A 16,914-nucleotide genomic window follows, 5' to 3' on the forward strand; every position below is an offset into this window, starting at 1 on the left:
TTGAAAGAGCAAAGTGCTGCTATATTGAGCTAACCAAAGGAGTTGTTCCTTGCCCAGGAATCACTGATGGAATGCAAAGCCAATGCTGAGTAATTCTCTTTCCATCTCTGAAATCTGATTTCTTTGGAAATAGCAGCAGAGATGTTATTTTAGTTACAGCCAAGCTATACAAAGGCTGCAAGTATCATAGCATAGCTTTAAAAGAAAGAGTGGGAAGATTTTTTTTTTTTAAAGGAATTAATTGAGGACAGAGGTCAGAATTCACTTGTCACAATCAAAGCATGTTTGCTCATTGACTTAAAGGCAATGTCAGCCCTGAAGATGTGAAACTTGTAAGATACTTCCATCTCTAAAACAAAGCTACAGAGTGCTGCTGGACTTTTCTTCTCTGCTTCTGGACAATCTCAGAGTTTAAGCAAATCCACAGCATAAATTATTGCAGTCCCCAAGATCATTCAGCATCTCTAGAGAGCTCAAGGCTACACAGCTGCTCCCCAGCACTGGAGGCTTTTGAGGTAGGTTTAAGGGTTACATCCAAACAACTAAATTGGCTTAACTATTTATAGAACATAGACCTTCAGCATGCTGGATCACTGGCAAAATGCTGAGACCAGAAGCAAGGCAGAGCAGTTATTCCTTACCAACACAACTCACCCTTCCTGAGAGTGGCTCTGCTACACAGAGTTCAAGAGCTGCTGATACAGACCATGAAAGACAGAGATTTTTTTTCTGTTCTGGGTCTGTATGGATCCTGGCTCAAGGAACTTCTTGTTGGTGCCTAGGTCTCTTATTGCAGTCTCTGAAAGTATCACTCAAAGAAACGTTTTCCTCTCATTTTTAGGAGCATCCTTTGAATCAGAGCTTTTAAGAAGAGTGTACAACTTTCTGCACCACTTGACCAAGCTGTTCTTCTGTTCATTGGTAGCTTCCCCAGTGCTCAGCTATCACCTGGAGGGTGAAAGAAACCCCTGAGCCCTGCACATCCTCCTGGCAGCCCACATCTCCCATAGCAGATTTTATGGCCATGCCCAGGGAGCTCTGGGACATGAACAGAACATGATATACACAGCTCCCAGCAGCTGCACAGCCCTGTAATTTCTCTGTCTCTCTAAATGAGGGCAGCTCCCCAGTACAAAGGCAATAACCCCACAGCTGGCACAGCTGTAGCACCACTCAGCCCCCAGATTTAATCTGCACCTTTGCACAGGGCTGACTTGGGTTCATCTCTGCAGCTGCAAGTAAAGCCACACAAGTAAAAGTCAATAATGCTAAAACAGATCCTCTTCCTATCTGACTTTCCAATGAGGAAATTCCAAGGCAATAATGTTTAATTTATGAATGAAAAGAACTTGAGGTCCATGGTGTGGAAACACCTGAGAACCTTCTCCTTTAGAATACAGGGCACAGAAAACAAAGAAAGTATTTTGCTTTGTGACTTGCTTGAGGTTAAGTTCATTAAAGGCCTGGGGAGAAACCCCAAAAATCTATGGAATAAATGCACCTTGTTCAGCTAGTCAATAGCCTGAAAATACCTATTAGCAAACACCAAACTACTGAATACTCCACACAACAGTCTTGCAGAGAAGAGGGGTTTCTGTGCCTGTTAACATGTCTAAGAAGTTATAATGGTGAAAGCTGCCCGAGTTGTTAGCTCAGCCCCTAAAAAGCACCCACTGATTTACAATTTACACTGGCAATGCCAACCTATCCAGCAATACACACCAAAACTTAAGAACTGCAGCCACTGAGAGAAAACAAATTCCTCGTATAATTAAATAATCTTTATTTTAGAAAACATAATACAAAGCATCTACACCATTCACTGGTGGAACATTAGTTGCTATTACACAGTAATTCAGACACAAGTTATTATTTCACACTAGTTCTGCAGTTCCCTTTTACAATTCCTTTAGCCACTATGGCCAGGTCCCAACCACCAACCATGGGCTCCAGATCTTCCAAGTCCTACTTCTTCTGGGTCTGTGATTCTATGCTGAGGCCCATAGGATGGGCCTGCTCTGAGACATGGTTGCTAGCTCTGCCTCCTCAAGCTTTTCCTAGTTGCTTTTTTGTTTTCTGGTACTCCTTTAACTTCTGAAGCCTCAACATTGTGCTCTGCTTCTTCCAGCCACATTTCCCCCTCAATTCAAAGGGGACCACTCAGCCATTCATGCTTTACTTTTCAAAACATCTGCGCCCAAAGGTGTTTTCACAGATATCTGCAGTCACTGACACCCTTTGTCCCCTCCAGAAAGGCTGTACCCATGCATTCAGCTGCACACCAAACCTCAGAGGTCACTCTGAGACCTCTGCACTGGGAAATGAAGAGCCTCTTTTCACCTACATTTCTTGACTTGCTGCTGAAAGCCCTTATTCCCTGGTCAGGCTGGCTGCTGAAACTCTTCTGGCTCCAGTCCTTCCTAGAAAAAACCCAGCAGACACCTTTTCAACCTGGGAGTCCACCTGAAGCAGCAGCAGCGTGGCTGATCTTGACAGACATGTCCAGTTTACTCCTTTTAACTCCTACCCACAAGCACTGCTGAAAAACACCCTAGATTCCTGCTTTGGAGAAGCAAGGCAGATGCTGGGAAGTGCCATGTTCAGGTGACAAAGCACTGATGGTGAAAAGTGCTTCTTCACTCCAAGCAGCAACATTTTGCCTTAATACAGCACAGCCTGGCACAGACCAGGAAGCATTCAAAGGTGGTTTAGTGTTAAATGAAAACACCCCACGAGGTAGGTAATACAGTCCCCACTTTATGAAAGTGGGTAAGCTGAGGCAAAGAGGCTCCTTGACATGCCCAGCATGGGAAATGTTCTTCTGGGAAAGAAGCAGCAAGCCCCAGCTAGCCCTTCCTTGTCTCCTTTCAAGGCTCCATAGTCTGTCCCTGTGCTGAATGATCCAAGTTTCCTCTTCAGGATCAGCTCACCCATCAGTTGGCTCTGCTAAGCTGAAATGCTTTGGGCTCTCCAGGTCTTTGGCTGCAAGAGGCAAGAGGCTTTAAAAAGCCCAGCTCTAAAAGCACACTGTTTGGTCTCAGCCTGGCTCCTCACTCTGCCTGCATTTGGGCCAGGAAGAAGAGCAGAGGGAATCTGGGCATCATGCAGCCAATTCAGGGCTTGCTCCACCAGCCAGAAAACCACTTAGTGGTGAGTCCTGATGGGGCTTCTCATAAAGGAGAGTGTGGGTGACTCAAGGAGGAGCTAAAAGGAGTATTTGGAGGGGTGGGTGGAGTTTTAACTGTAAGGGCTTAAAAAGAGGGGAGAAGTCAGAAGTGTTTCCCATTGGGTGGCTGTGTCTTTGGGTGCATTCACAGAGCACCCAGTTCTGCAAGGTGCCAGTGCTGATGAGACCTTCTGGACACTGCTCAAAAATAAGTTCTTATTAAATAAGTTATTAAAAGGAATTAAAAAGTGTACGAAACAACAACCTACTTAAAATAATGTTCTTCTTAGAGTCACACTCTAGCTCAACCACCAAAATCCTTCCTCCCAAAGGAAACACAGGAATAATGAGCAAAGTGCAGCTAACAACCATCATTTTGCATTTATATAGCACCTCTCAAGTGAAGATCTGAAAGTGCATAACACAGATGGCTCAACTCCATCACCCCCAACTCACAGATGGGGATATTAGGCACAGAATTAGAGTTACATGACTTGCCCAAGGTCACATAACGAGTTGGTGGAAGAGCCAGGCATCCCAACTCTGATGAAACACTAGAGCATGCTTCTTCCTAACAGCATGAAGAGTCACTCTAGCTGCCTAGACACTGAAAATGAAGATCTAATGTTATTTTCTCCTCTCCTCCAAGATTCTACCAGTGCTGAAGGAGTTAGCTACTGACATTACTATTTACACCTGGACTAGTTGTGTTTAGTCTAAAATTAGCCCTTCTTTCACTCGTATCATTTAGAATATGCTTACATACACACCGAGCCAGCCTCTGCCAGGCCAAACACTGCAGGTCCAATGAATCAGTGGCATAGCTCCATGGATTTCAGTGGAGTTACGCCAGGGATAAATTTGGCTCCAGAATTGCTAACGTGTGTTGGCTCCTCTCCCAAGAGTGGCATTTCAGGCACGATCCTCTTCTTGCCAGATAGTGAAGTCGAGGAAGTCTTTACTCAGCATCCAGTCAGTGGGTTTTCAGGTGCCCATTAGTTTTCAAGTCCAACTCCTCCCTCCTCCGACTCCTCCAGGCATGGTATTTCTTCATGCTCTTCCTCCTGGCAAAGCGACAGATGCTGACCATGAAAACCCAGGAGACTACATACATGATGACACCTCCCAGCTTAATGTACCACCTGGGTTTGGGAGAAGCAAGCTCACAGTACATCAGCCAGGCCCCCACTCCGATCCGCACGCCGGTGAAGAGGACCACAAAGAAGAAATCCACCACGTCTCCTGTGAAACTGTGGTAACATCCCAGCTCCTTCAGGAACCAGCGGGCTTGAAGCAGTGGGTTTGTGATCTCACTACCAAAGATGACAGCATTGACCTCTGCAGCTGACTCCCCCAGCACCAGGGATGCTGTGATGCCCACGATGCTGACCAGGTGATGGGCCAGCATCAGGGCACCCTCTGCCTGGAAGTACACACACCAACAGAGGTCAAAGAGGAAGTAGCCCAAGCTAAGGCACAGCCCATGCACCTGAAGAGTTGTGTTTGGTGATCCTGAAACACAAAGAGACCAAGCAGAGCTTTAAAGCACAGAGACAACAAGCAGGCAGGATCTGAGACAAAGATGAAGTATTCACCTTCAGTGTTTGGCAGGCTTGTGCTCAGCTGGAGAAGTCAGACAAGTCCCAGCTGTTGGTCTAACAGCTGCACACACATAATGGCCACACAATGTGATCACACACACTGCCAGACTGCAGCTGGGGAGGGCCATTACACTAGCAAAATATAGTACCAGTCTCTCCAGTGCTCTAGCACTCTCCATCACAAAGCAGCTCAGAAATTACTCCCATCACCATTGCTCAAGTGGGCTGGATACTGAGGTGGTAGGAAAAGACTTGGAGATGACAACTTTGATTCCTTACCTGGGTGACTCAGAGGCCAGGGACCATCGATAAAGCCAATGTAAGCAGAGAGACAGGTAGCAAGGATGCCATGGGTCAGGGTGACCAGCCTGCAGCTCCATTCGTAACTCCGGTGCTTGTAGCGGTGGCAGAACCAAGCGTAGAGGGAGAGCCAGGCAAGCAGGCTGCAGGCTACCCTCAGAGGCAGGATGAACAGCATCCTGGCATGGAAACAGGAAGACAAAATGTATCAGAAGGTCCAGCTTTTAGCAGTGTTAGCACAACCCAGGGCAGCATTTCAGCAGTAAGCACCCTGCGTGGCTCCCACCCTGCCCTACACATCCACTGGGCTCCTTGCTCTGCAATTCAAGAGGAGTGAAAACCACTGAGCTCTTAACTGCAGAATTCATGTCATCCTTTCTGGTGTCAAGACCTCCAAATCTTTTTGACACAAAAGGATCAGAAGCTATGCCCATAAAGATTTTTTTTTTAGTATTTCTTTCACACAACATCCCTCATTACATTGTGCAGTACAGAACCTCTCAAACAAGCAAAAGACAATTCCCAGAAAAAAATTACAGTGCACAAACACCTGTTGAGGACACTGCTCTTGTTTCTAGAAGCCCCTCCTCCAATTATGTAACACTCAGGTGCCCATACTTTGTTCATATTAATAGTACCTCTCTATTAAACATGTCTCACCACTCCTGAGCATCGAGGGAAATGCATCAAAAGCAGCTGAATCACACTCTGGGCTATGCCAGTTTCCAGTTGTGCAACAGCAAAAGCACCACTGGTCCTTCTGGTACCTGATGACCAGCTCGTGGGATTCACACCCAGGGCTGGGGAACACACCATAAAGACTGCACCTGACAAGGAGTCAGAGTTGCAGTGCCCAACCTTCCTGTTCAGCCTGTTGCAAGTAGACTTAGGAAGCTGAGCAAACAAAACCATTAGGGCATAATGGCCTCAGAAACACAGGGAAATAAAATAAGGATGTGATTAATTGCTGTGACCAGGTGCCTCCATGGACAGCCCGGGTACCCGAGGTCCATACACATTCAGAGCCAGGGCAGATAAAGCAAGAAGCATTCTGACATGACAAAAGGGATTGAGCAGCTGAAGAAGCCTGCAAGAAGGAAAAGCAATGACCTTGCAAATATTTTGGGGTGTTTTCCACACCTACTCATGAAAAAATGCTTCTACAATCCCCGGAAAGAAAGATGAGGGTTACCTTTCAACTGCACATCAAAGCTCAGCATTTGATTTTAGTCTATACAATATCTATCACACCTCTGTATTATGGCTGTATCCCTACACACTGGAAAGGGCAAGAGCTGCTAAAACCAGCAGTAATTGTATTATTATTTGTACCACCAGTAGCAATTGGGTTGTGGAGGAGGCACTACAATAATTACATGTCTGTAAAAAGCTAGTCCAGAGCAGCTCCACTCTCTGCAAAAGGGATTAGAAACCAGATGAGCACCTCCAGCAAAGCTCCGTTATTTCTTCTGTCGGTTTTGGTGGTGGTTTTTTTGTGTTTGTTTTGCCTTTTGTTTGTTTGTTTGTTTGGGGTGGTTTGTTGTGGGTTTTTTCCGGTCGTTTTTTTCTTTTTTATTTTATTATGGGGTGGGTTTTTTGGGTTTGGTTTTTTTGGGGGGTTTTTTTGGGGTTTGGATTTTTCTTTTACAAATGATAAAATGGAGGAGAGCCTGAAACCACAGACACAGCCCACCGGACTCCAGCCCATCCCGGCCCTCCCTCCCCGCCGAACCAGCACCGCTCCCTCCGCGCCTCCCGGCCCCGCTCCTCCCCGGCGGCTGCCGCAGCTCTGCCGGGGGGAACACTCGGCCCTCACCCCTCCGGTTCCCGCAACCCCCCGGTTCCCGCAGCCCCCCGGTCCCGCTCACCCACCTGCCGAACCGCGGCTGCTGGGGCCGAACCGGCGCCTCCGCCGCTCCCCCGGCGCCCGGGAAGAGGAAGCGGCGGTGGCGGCCGAGGGGCACCTGGTGGCGGGGAGGAGGGACGGCAAGAGCTGCGGGAAGGGGAGGGGGGGGAAAGCTCCGGAGCTCCCGACCGGCCCCGCACCGCCACAGCCCCGCAGCGCATCCCTCCTCCCGCCGGCCGGGAGATCCGGGACCGCCGGGGCAAAGCATCCCCGGCTTCTCGGGCTCGTTGGGCTCTCTGAACCCAGACCGTCCCCACCTGGCAATGCCCGAGAGGTTTTTTTTGCCCCGTCGGGCACACACACATCCACAGAGCAGCGTTTTAGCCCGCGGGCAAAGGAAATGGGTCCTAGGCAGCCAGGACCCGGTTCCAAGCATCTCATGTCCCAGGGATAACCACACAGCTCCAGGCAGACGTGGGATGAGTTCACTCACACCCAGGCAGGGCCTGATGTGAACACTCTTTTGCAGAGCTTGGAAAACTGTGTCGGGACAGCAACCAGGTTCCAGGTAAACCCTGGGGGGGTTGAGCATCAGGGGCAGCACAGTTTCCAAAAGGAAAAGCAGCACAGAGCTGGGAAAGCACAGAACCCTAAACACACCCTCTCTGCCATCATTTATGCAGCAGTTACAAAGCCTAACAATTTCTTCTCAATACAAACACCCAGTGCTAAACTGTGTATTTTCTTTTTTCCTCACTTCATCTACATCCACAAGAGTAACAAAACCCAGGGCTGATGCAGGACACCAAAAGTAGCTGACAGAAAAAAAAAATGTTCCTCCAACCAACACACTTAGTCCTTTCATAAGTTGCAATCAAAACAATCTCTCACACCCAGAAATAGGTTTTTTTTCCCCTTTCATCTTGGCAAGTTTTACCTTTTGAAATATAGATGATGGGAGTGGCTTGTCCAGTCTCTTCCAGCACTTGTTAATAAGCCTGTTTTCAACTGGGATTCTACCTTGCTTTTCCAGTTGCTACAAGATCCTCACCTTTCAGCCATTTCAGCATGACATCCACACTAGCATTTATAATGCCTTTGCTTCTCTGACAGATCTTAAGTTGCACCTTGCTTTCCTCCACCTTTGCAACAAAACCCTTCCAAAGCCTCAATAACCCCCGAGATGGAGCTGTTCTAATATTTAGCTCGGGATAAGGAACAGTGTTGATTGACAGAGAGCTATAGGGCTAATGTTGACTCATAGCACAGAACCCAGAACACCAGAGATGGTCACAGGAGAGCACTCAAAAGCCCTAACACGACAAGGAACATTTAAAGGCTGAGGGAGAATACAGACAAGTTATGGAATTATTTGTCCAAGATCACACAGTGGGCAAAATTTGCATCTAATGAGCTGCAAGGTTAAATAAACTCCACGGGGATTGTACCAGAAGTTAGGTGCAGCTTATACACTCATTTTCTTGTTTGCTTTGTGCAGAGTCAGCCATTTAAATAGGCAGGCTGAGCTCAGGATGAGCAGCATTCAGCAAAACAGCTCAGGACATGAACCTCTGCTAACAGCTATTTGCACCCTGCTACTCAGTGTAGTGTAACTACACCCTCCCTCAGCAGTACATTATTCCTTCTTCTCTGGTTTCTGTATATATTCTAAGGAAAGATTAAAACACAGGGTCACAGAATGTGTTAACTTGCCAACACTGGGAGCTTTCTTGTCCAGAAATAAACTGGAAATACACAAGAACTGAAAACACACAAGAACCCAATAGCTCTCCTCAGTGACAGGCTGATGCTGGCTTTTTGTGACTAAAAAGCCCTCAAGAGTACTTGACAAATTAAAAAAAAAAATTAAAAAAAATCAGACACTTGTAATAAAAATCTTCTGGAAGCTGAGCCCAGGATCAACTCCACTCCAGACAGCAGTCCTGGCCCAGCAGTAGGAGGTTCTCAGCTGGAAACAGTCACTCAGCAGAGGCTTAGGACATCTCAGAACCCCAAAAGTGTTCTCATACTTTCAATTGCTTCTCCAATGATAGTGCTGACAAACCACCTTGCAACCCAAGCCTTATGAATCTGTCATTTCTAGGATGAAATGCAGGAAGAGAGGCAGCAGTGCTACTGAAGGAAAAAAAGCAACCTGGGATGTAGGCTGTGACCAGAATTTAAGTCACCCTGAGACTAACACATTAATTTAATGGCCCATTCTTGAGTCCCTTGTGATACCAATGTGACTCATTAGCAAGGCAGGTTATGGGCACATTAGTCACAAATCTGAGCTTCAGCTGACCTTCATCTGTTCTTCACACCTCAAGCCTGAGCTCCAGAGCACTGGCTTGGTCTGTCCTTGTTTTCCCCAACAGCTCACTCCTTCCTGGACTTCATGAAGGGAATAAGTCAGAGCTTTGCCAGTGATTCCTGACCTTGGCACCCAGGCTGCTCTCAAGCCTGTTTTCCTCAGTGTTCCTTTCAGTTGCCTCCTTGTGACCCAGAACAAAAGAACATTACAGCAATTGTTTCTTTTTAAAAAGAGAACATAACTTTATTAGAATTCTCATCACTCATAAAAGTTTTCAGAAAAGCACAGTGACTCTGGCAAGAATTCCTACCTAAAGAGGCCAGGTCCTCAGAGCTGTGCTGGGCAAGGGCTCAGGAGTGCAAGGTTCCTGCTCTCCCCAAAGCATTAGCCTGCTAACTCGCCTGGATTCACAGCTGCATGTCAAAAAATTAGAGTTTTCATGCTTTTAATCTCTCCAGACACCTTATTCTAACAGGCAGCCAAGGCAGATATCTGCACTGAACAGTGCCAGAGTCAGTAGAGATAAGAGGCAGGAAAGGGCTGCATCCCCACAGCCTCCCCCTCCTGCACCCCAGCAGCAGGGCTGACACCTCCTTGCTCCAGCCAAGAGCCACACAAGCTGTTCCAGGGGCTCCTAAGCTCCACGAAGCCTTTGGAAACAAGGCCTCTGGAAGCAGGAAGGAAAAGCAACGAACCTTGCTAAGCCTCAGGGCAACACAAGGCCATTTTTTTTTTTTCCCCTCAGCCATAAGCAAAGCTTTCACGGGAGAGTAAAACTGAACCGCAGGTTTAAATAGAGGGAAATTCACATTAAAACCCCAGGGGGAATATCAGAACACAATTCTGAGAGGTAAAGAAAACAAGAGAACTACTTCATACTCTGGAGACCTGCTGGTATGGAGCAGATGTTACATTGAGATCTGTCTAAATATTATTGTCACCCCTGAAAATACAGTCATAGACTTGTTAGCCATGCAGTCTGCTTGTACATCAGCTGACCCCACAACAGAAAGAGCATTCAGAGAGGGCTCTTCTCTATCATCTCTCACCCACAAAATGCCTGATACTTTTTTAAAGCAATCCAAGGCTAGGTGAACACCTGCTGATGGACTTTATTGGCACAAGTCTAATTCTTGGCTTTTTTTTTTTTTTTCCCCCAAGGCTTTTTGTTTCCTTGGCTTTTTGGTTCCAAGGGCCTGAGTCAACCCCAGTAAAAAGTCACACTGCTCCAAGATTAGTATCTGCTTGAATGCAGATATTAAAGAAATGTATCATTAAAAACAATGAGGTAAAACACTGCCTTACCTAAAGTACCAGCACTTCACACTCTCGAAAGAGAACTCCACCATACCCTTTGCAAGCACCTGAATCTTGTTCAGAGGCTTTCATCCAAGTACTGAGTCAAGCATGTTGTCCAACTCCAGGATTAAGGGAGGCTCAGCAAATCTTTGCTATGTCACACCCCTCCCCAGTCCCACTGGCAGGAAATAGAGTTTTTCAGATTTGATTTTCTGGCTCTCCACTGTAAAACAAGTCTGCCTCCCAAATGCTTATGGAACACAGAGATAGTGCAATTACTGCTTGCAAACTGAACTGGTTTGACATCTGTCAGCCTCCTTGAGACTGCTGGCTACGTCTGGGAATCAGAGTTCAGTAGACATGCTAGGTTCCTTAGATTTCCACTCACATCCCTCTTCTGTCAGTTTTCCTGTGTTCCTTGTGCTGCTGCATCTCCTCTGGGGCCAGCAAGTCAACATCTTCCAGACCGGTTTGAGGAGTTCTTTTCACAGGAACAGGCTTCAGCAGCCAGGACCCTAGCCCAAGGGATTGTCCTCCACAACCCATCAGTGAGCTGTCAAGTTCCCATTAGTTTTCACAGGTGCATTCATCCTCCTCAGTCCTGTCCAGGAACGATATTTTTTCAACATTTTCCTCCTGGCAAAGCGGCAGATTTCCACCATGAACCCCAAAGACACAACATACATGGCCAAGCCTCCAGCCTTGAGGAGCCAGATGGGTTCAGGGGATGTCACCATTGCATACATGATGAAGGCTCCTCCCCCGATTCTCAGCACCAGGAAGAGGAACACAAAGAAGAAATCCACCACCTCTCCCAGGACACTCTGGTAACACCCCACTTCCCGCAGAAACCAGCGAGCCTGGAGCAGGGGGTTGGTGATTTCACTGACAAATACAACAGCATTGACCTCTGTAGCTGACTTCCCAAGCCCCAGCACCATGATCATGCCACAGATGCTCAGCGTGTGATGGAACAGCATTAGGTCCCCTTCTGTCTTGAAATACAGGCACCAGCCCAGGTCAAAGATAAAGTAACCCAAGGTCAGGGAGAGCACATGGATCTGAAGAGATGTGTTTGCTGAACCTGAAATGAAAGATAGACATAAGCCTGGGGTCTTATTTAAGATATTATACTAAAATATGGAGTAATACAGGTTGTGAGTATGTCTCTTTTCTCCTTAGTTTCCAGCCTTACCCTGGGGGGCAAGTGCAACGTGGGAACCTTGACTGTTTCTGCTCTCCCTTCCCAGCAGACCATCCCATCCTGCCACACTTCTGTTCCCTTTTTTTATTTACATTCTTTTAGAAAGCAGGGATGAAAAGCCTGGCCATCATTAGCAGAATTATTTGAGATTTAATAATAGGAAATGTCAGGGGTTATTACACCTATAAAGATGTGAAGGGCACGTGGTATATTCTTAACACATTGCAACACCTAATGCTGCAATAAATTCAAGCTGCCCACCTAAAAACTTTCAGTATGTACATAAATTAAAAAAAAATAAATTAAAAAAAAAACCAAACAAGTGGTAAGAAACAGAGAAGAAGCAAGGGAGTTAAACAAAATCCTGCCTGAAACACATACACATAAAAAAACAGACAGAAAAGCAATCAGCCCCCATTCCACCTGAAACCAGAGATGTCCACACTGTGTGACACAGCCACATGTCAGGGTAAGACCAAACATACCTGCATGGGTCAGAGGCCAGGGGCCATCCAAGAAAGCAACGTAACCTGAGAGGCAGGTGACGATCACCCCGTGCAGGAGGGTGACCAAGCGACAGCTCCACTCGTAGGAACGATGTTTGTTACAGCAGCAGCAACAGGCGTACAGGAACAGCCAGACAACGAGGCTGCAGGTCACCTCGACAACGATGGGAACCATCCTGCTGAGCAGATAGTGAAGGCTTTATAAGCACAGCAGCCTTGCACCAAGGGCTGTTCACCAGGATCCACCCCAGCACATCCATAGAAATCCCGGGGGGGGGGGGAGGGAGAAACAACCCGAACACAACAACCAACCAACCCCAAACCACCAAAACGTACCCGAGCAAACCAAACCAAACCAAACCAAACCAAACCAAACCAAACCCCCTCCCCACGGGGCTGGGGCCCCTTTAGCACCCTTTCCCTGCAAGCCCCTCCCCGTTACCAAGGTCTTAAACTCCCCGGTATAAAAACAAGCACCCAGCACCCAAAAACCAAAGCAGCTCAGCACTCCCCGTCGTCTCCCACCTCTGGGGCTGGGACACAGGAAGGGGGTGTGTGTGTCGGTCCCTATTCCCCAGCCCGGTGAGGGGACAGAACAGCCACTCCCGGAGCTCAGGTTGCCCCAGGGCTCCCCGGCGCCCTCCTGTCCGCTCCTTACCCTCTGCTCGCCGCCGTCTGCCCCGTCGGGACCTGCCCTTCTCTGGGCTGCGGGCTCCGGGACTGCCCGGGATGGGAGGCGGTGCCTGAGAGCACCGAAAGGCTTTTATCTTCCCCTCCCTTCCCCGCCCCGGGCCGGGGCAGCTCCTGCTGGGGAGGGAGGATGCTCCCCCCCTGCTCCTCCTCTCTCCATCCCCGCTTCCCTCCCCCGGAGGCGGAAAGGGATCCGAGTAGCACAGCTGCGTGCCCCGGGGCAGAGAGGGTTGTGCTGCCGGGGGACAGTGGGGGAGCAGGGGAGGAGAAATAATGACAGAAGTTTGTCTGGTACCTCTGGTACCCAACCTCAGCCCTCCCGGCTGTAAGGGCCCCATAGGAGCCCCGGGGTTTGATTTGGCTGCGGTTTTTTTCTCTCCGGTGGAGAAGAATAAAGTGGAGAATAAAGGTGGATCAGGCAGGAGAAGAGGGGATTTTATTCTGCTGCTGTTGTTTTTTTAAAAAAGTGTCCTGGAGTTATCTTTCCAGTTTTATCCCGGGTTTTGATAACAGAGAATAGGTGGGCTTAAGGCGCCCACTTTTGTGTTCTCCTGTGCTGACTGCCAGGAGGAAAGGCTGAGACAGGAGTCAGGAAGTTTGGGATTGCTTGGGTCCAGAGCTAGGGAGTGGTGAGGGATGTGCAGGAAGATGTGACAGAGCACGCAGAACAGGGCAAGCGAGCAAGGAGCTGAGCTGGGGCTGAGCACCAGGGCTGGGCAGAAACAGGAGTGAGTAACCAGGAAAAAGCTGTGCTTCCTCCAGGCCCTGGCAGCCACCTCACTGTGGGTGCCATGTGATTTCTGTGTATCTGATTTGCTTTAAAAACTGTCTCTGAAGGTGACTCTGTCCCTAACAACCCAACCCCCTGCTGGCATTTGTAAAGGTGAAGCTGAATTTAAGCTCAGCTGCTGAAGGTGTTGTACTGGAGTGTTAGGGTCTGTGCTAATCCCACCAGGACTCTTAAATCCCAAGGCTGTGAGCACTGGGAATTATGAGGGCACTTGATGGGATCATTTGGCCACTTCAGAATGCTCCAAGTCTTCCTTCAGGCCACAAGGAAAACTGGGAAGGGCAAGGCACAGGGAGAGCCCTGTTCTCCCAGCTTCCACTCACTCTGCTCACAGGAGGGAAAGCAGAATCAACAGTGACAGCATATTCTTAATTTCCCAGCCCTCCTGGTCATTAATAGGAGTACATCTATGTGCATTCCAGCCTTTGGCAACAGAGAGGAAGTCAGATGCTCCTGTGGAATAGCCTGGAAGTATTCCTAGAAGACAAGGGAATGAAGACCTTTCCCTCCCAAGTGTAGCTTGTGGTGAAACCACCTCACTGCCAGTGTTTGTTTTCCTTTTCTGAGCAAGTTTATCAATAAATCTGAGAGACCTGTCGCTGTATTTATAAACTTTCCAGAGGAGATCAGCTCTCATGCTGTGTTTTCACAACACAGCCTGGCTTTGATCTCCCCTGCAACACCCCTGTGCAGATACAAGTGTATTCAACTGAGTGGGGGTGATTTCCCTCCCAGCTTTGTGAAATAATATTCCAGAATTTAGGCAGCGATGCTTTTGTGGGAGCAAATTCCTTAGAGCTCCTTGAGGAGTTCTTGTAATGACAGAGCAACAGCTGGCCTTGTAACTGTACAACAGTTGTACAACACCTGGCCTTGTAATTGTACAATAACTGTGCAACAACAGCTGGCCTTGTAGTTGTACAACAATTGTACAACAACAGCTGGCCTTGTAATTGTACAACAAGTGTACAACATCTGGCCTTGTAATTGTACAATAACTGTGCAACAACATCTAGCCTTGTAATTGTACAACAATTGTACAACAGCAGCTGGCCACCCCTCTTTTTCATCCCTGGCCAGGGCTGTTTTTGGTCAGAATGCTGCTGATTTTATTCCTGGGGCTGCAGCACACCCAGTGAACACTCACATGGCATGGAAAGAGATTGTTTTCTCCTCCATCCCCCTCTGACAGTGTTGGCCAACCCTGACAGGACCTGGTTGAGGTGTTCCAGTGGAAGGCTGGGAGGAAAAGCAGCCCCTTGAAGGGAGGAATTTGGAATTTGCCAGCAAACAAATCCTTGAGTTTAAACACAGCTGTTGTAGCATGTTTTAAAACACTGTTGCACTAGCATTCTCTTGGCTGGAGGAGAATTTAGTTATCTTCCTCAAGAATCCTGTGATTCAGGCACACCACAGAAATAAGGTCTCATGTTTAATTCCTGGCACTCCAGGTACAGGAGCTGATTCTTGAAGGGAAGTCCCTGGTAGAGGCAGTAATGGGAACCTCAAACCTGGCAAGACAACCCACCCACACAGCTGTACCAAACCTGTCTGAGCTTTGCTTGGGGATTATTACATTCAAATAATTCATTTTGCATCTCTAAATATAGTTGAAAAGCAATAGAGAACAAGGCTTGAAATTAATCTCCCAAGCATGTAAGAAATGGCAGAAAGAAAGGCCATAACCATCAGGAGAGTCAGGGTAATATTTCCCATCTACATTTCTTGCTTTCCCAACATCAAGTGTTTTTTTAAATGACAACAGATTGTGTTGAAAAAAAGAGTTTCATTCATTTTAATGTTTCCAGAACAGATCTTATGAAAGTGTTTCAGTTAGAGGTAAGAGAATCGTGGTGGGGTATCCAGGAAATAGAAATACAGTTTCTCCTTTTTTTTTTTTTTTTTCATGTTAGAACATTTGGATAAAAACAAAATGAACTTGGTTTAGTACTTAAAAGAATTATTTTTCTTAATTTCCATTTGCCAAGAAATGTTACCTTATCTCTTCCAGGCTTCTCTCATGATTATCAGTGTCTGCTTTTATAACAAAACTGCACTCGAAGCAACAAATGCAGTTCCATACACAGTGTGCATGTAGGGCTCAATACTTTGTGTGAAGGTTGCTGAGAAAGCTTTAAGATCCACAGGCTCCCTATAGCAATAATTCATCCTACAGGATTGGAAGAGGAAGCTAAGAAACAACAGCTCAAGTATTCTTTTTACCCAGAAGTGACACAGGATAATTTTTACTAAAAAAAAAAAACAAAAACCAAAAAACAAAAGCTCACATTTACCTAAAAAAAAAAAAAAAAAGCCATCAGAAAAAAAGGCTACTACTCAAAAATGTCTATTTACATTCTGTGAACCAGATATTAATTTACTCTAGTTTCACTTAATTAATTACTTGTACCCATAGACAACTTGACCAGGACTTCCTATTACTCGAGTCTAGTTTAACAAAATTAAATATCTACCTCTTTTCATGTTGTAAAGTAACAGAATTTTCCTGGTGGTCTGCTGTGAAAGTTGAAGTTTCCTACACTTTGGCATCTCATGAAATTAAGAAACACTTGCAACCTCAAGACTCACACCTGAGCAATCCAACTCGTCCTCCCAGGAACAGAAGAGAAATGTTGCAGAGAGCAGGCAAGCTACATTACAATCCAGGAAAGACCAAAACACATGCAGACCCCTACTCCAGAGAGGCTGTTTTCATTTGGTATCAAGAGAAAAAACCCAAAAAGATGAATAAAAGAAAGAAGGGAAAGTCAAGAGTAATCCTTGTCCCATCAAATCAACACAAACTGCTTTAGTGTCAGGATTTCACCCAGGGGTTTTGAACAGTGACATCCTCCAGAGGGATGTGAATAATAATAACAAGACCTGGACACAATTTTTTGAAAAAGACAACCATTTTTTTCAAAGAAAACATAAGAAGGCTCTAAAATACTTAATTAAAAAAAAAAAAAAAAAAAAAAAAAAAAAAAGCACCTTTAGGAACAGAACAGAGTGGCTCAAAGCAAAGCAGGTTTGATAATGGATAAAGCACAGTGCCAGTGACCTTGGAAGTTTATTTAAATCCAAGGTTCACATCTGGATACAGGTTTCTGGTGAAATGAACTGGGTAACCTCGGCTCAGTTTGGGGATTTTTGGTGTGTGTGCGTGATAGTAACAGCATGACAGACCCTTCTGTGGGA

At 46.7% G+C, this 16,914-nt stretch overlaps 2 protein-coding genes across 2 annotated transcripts; both read right to left on the minus strand.

Moving 5' to 3' along the window:
• Window positions 1-2,417: 2,417 nt before the first annotated feature.
• Window positions 2,418-7,016, minus strand: LOC103532566 (TLC domain-containing protein 5). Its single transcript, XM_030464788.1, has 3 exons — window positions 6,940-7,016; window positions 5,047-5,246; window positions 2,418-4,678 (listed from the first exon to the last, which is right to left on the minus strand). The coding sequence occupies exons 2-3, from the start codon at window positions 5,243-5,245 to the stop codon at window positions 4,140-4,142; spliced, it is 738 nt and encodes a 245-aa protein (XP_030320648.1). The 5' UTR covers window position 5,246; window positions 6,940-7,016; the 3' UTR covers window positions 2,418-4,139.
• Window positions 7,017-10,537: 3,521 nt separating this feature from the next.
• LOC103532576 (TLC domain-containing protein 5) lies at window positions 10,538-12,962 on the minus strand. Its single transcript, XM_008498359.2, has 3 exons — window positions 12,895-12,962; window positions 12,216-12,412; window positions 10,538-11,610 (listed from the first exon to the last, which is right to left on the minus strand). Exons 2-3 carry the CDS (start codon window positions 12,409-12,411, stop codon window positions 11,072-11,074), a joined length of 735 nt encoding a protein of 244 aa, XP_008496581.1. The 5' UTR covers window position 12,412; window positions 12,895-12,962; the 3' UTR covers window positions 10,538-11,071.
• Window positions 12,963-16,914: the final 3,952 nt, after the last annotated feature.

Source organism: Calypte anna, chromosome 24 (assembly GCF_003957555.1).
Source record: "Calypte anna isolate BGI_N300 chromosome 24, bCalAnn1_v1.p, whole genome shotgun sequence".
Classification (NCBI taxonomy): Eukaryota; Metazoa; Chordata; class Aves; order Apodiformes; family Trochilidae; genus Calypte; species Calypte anna.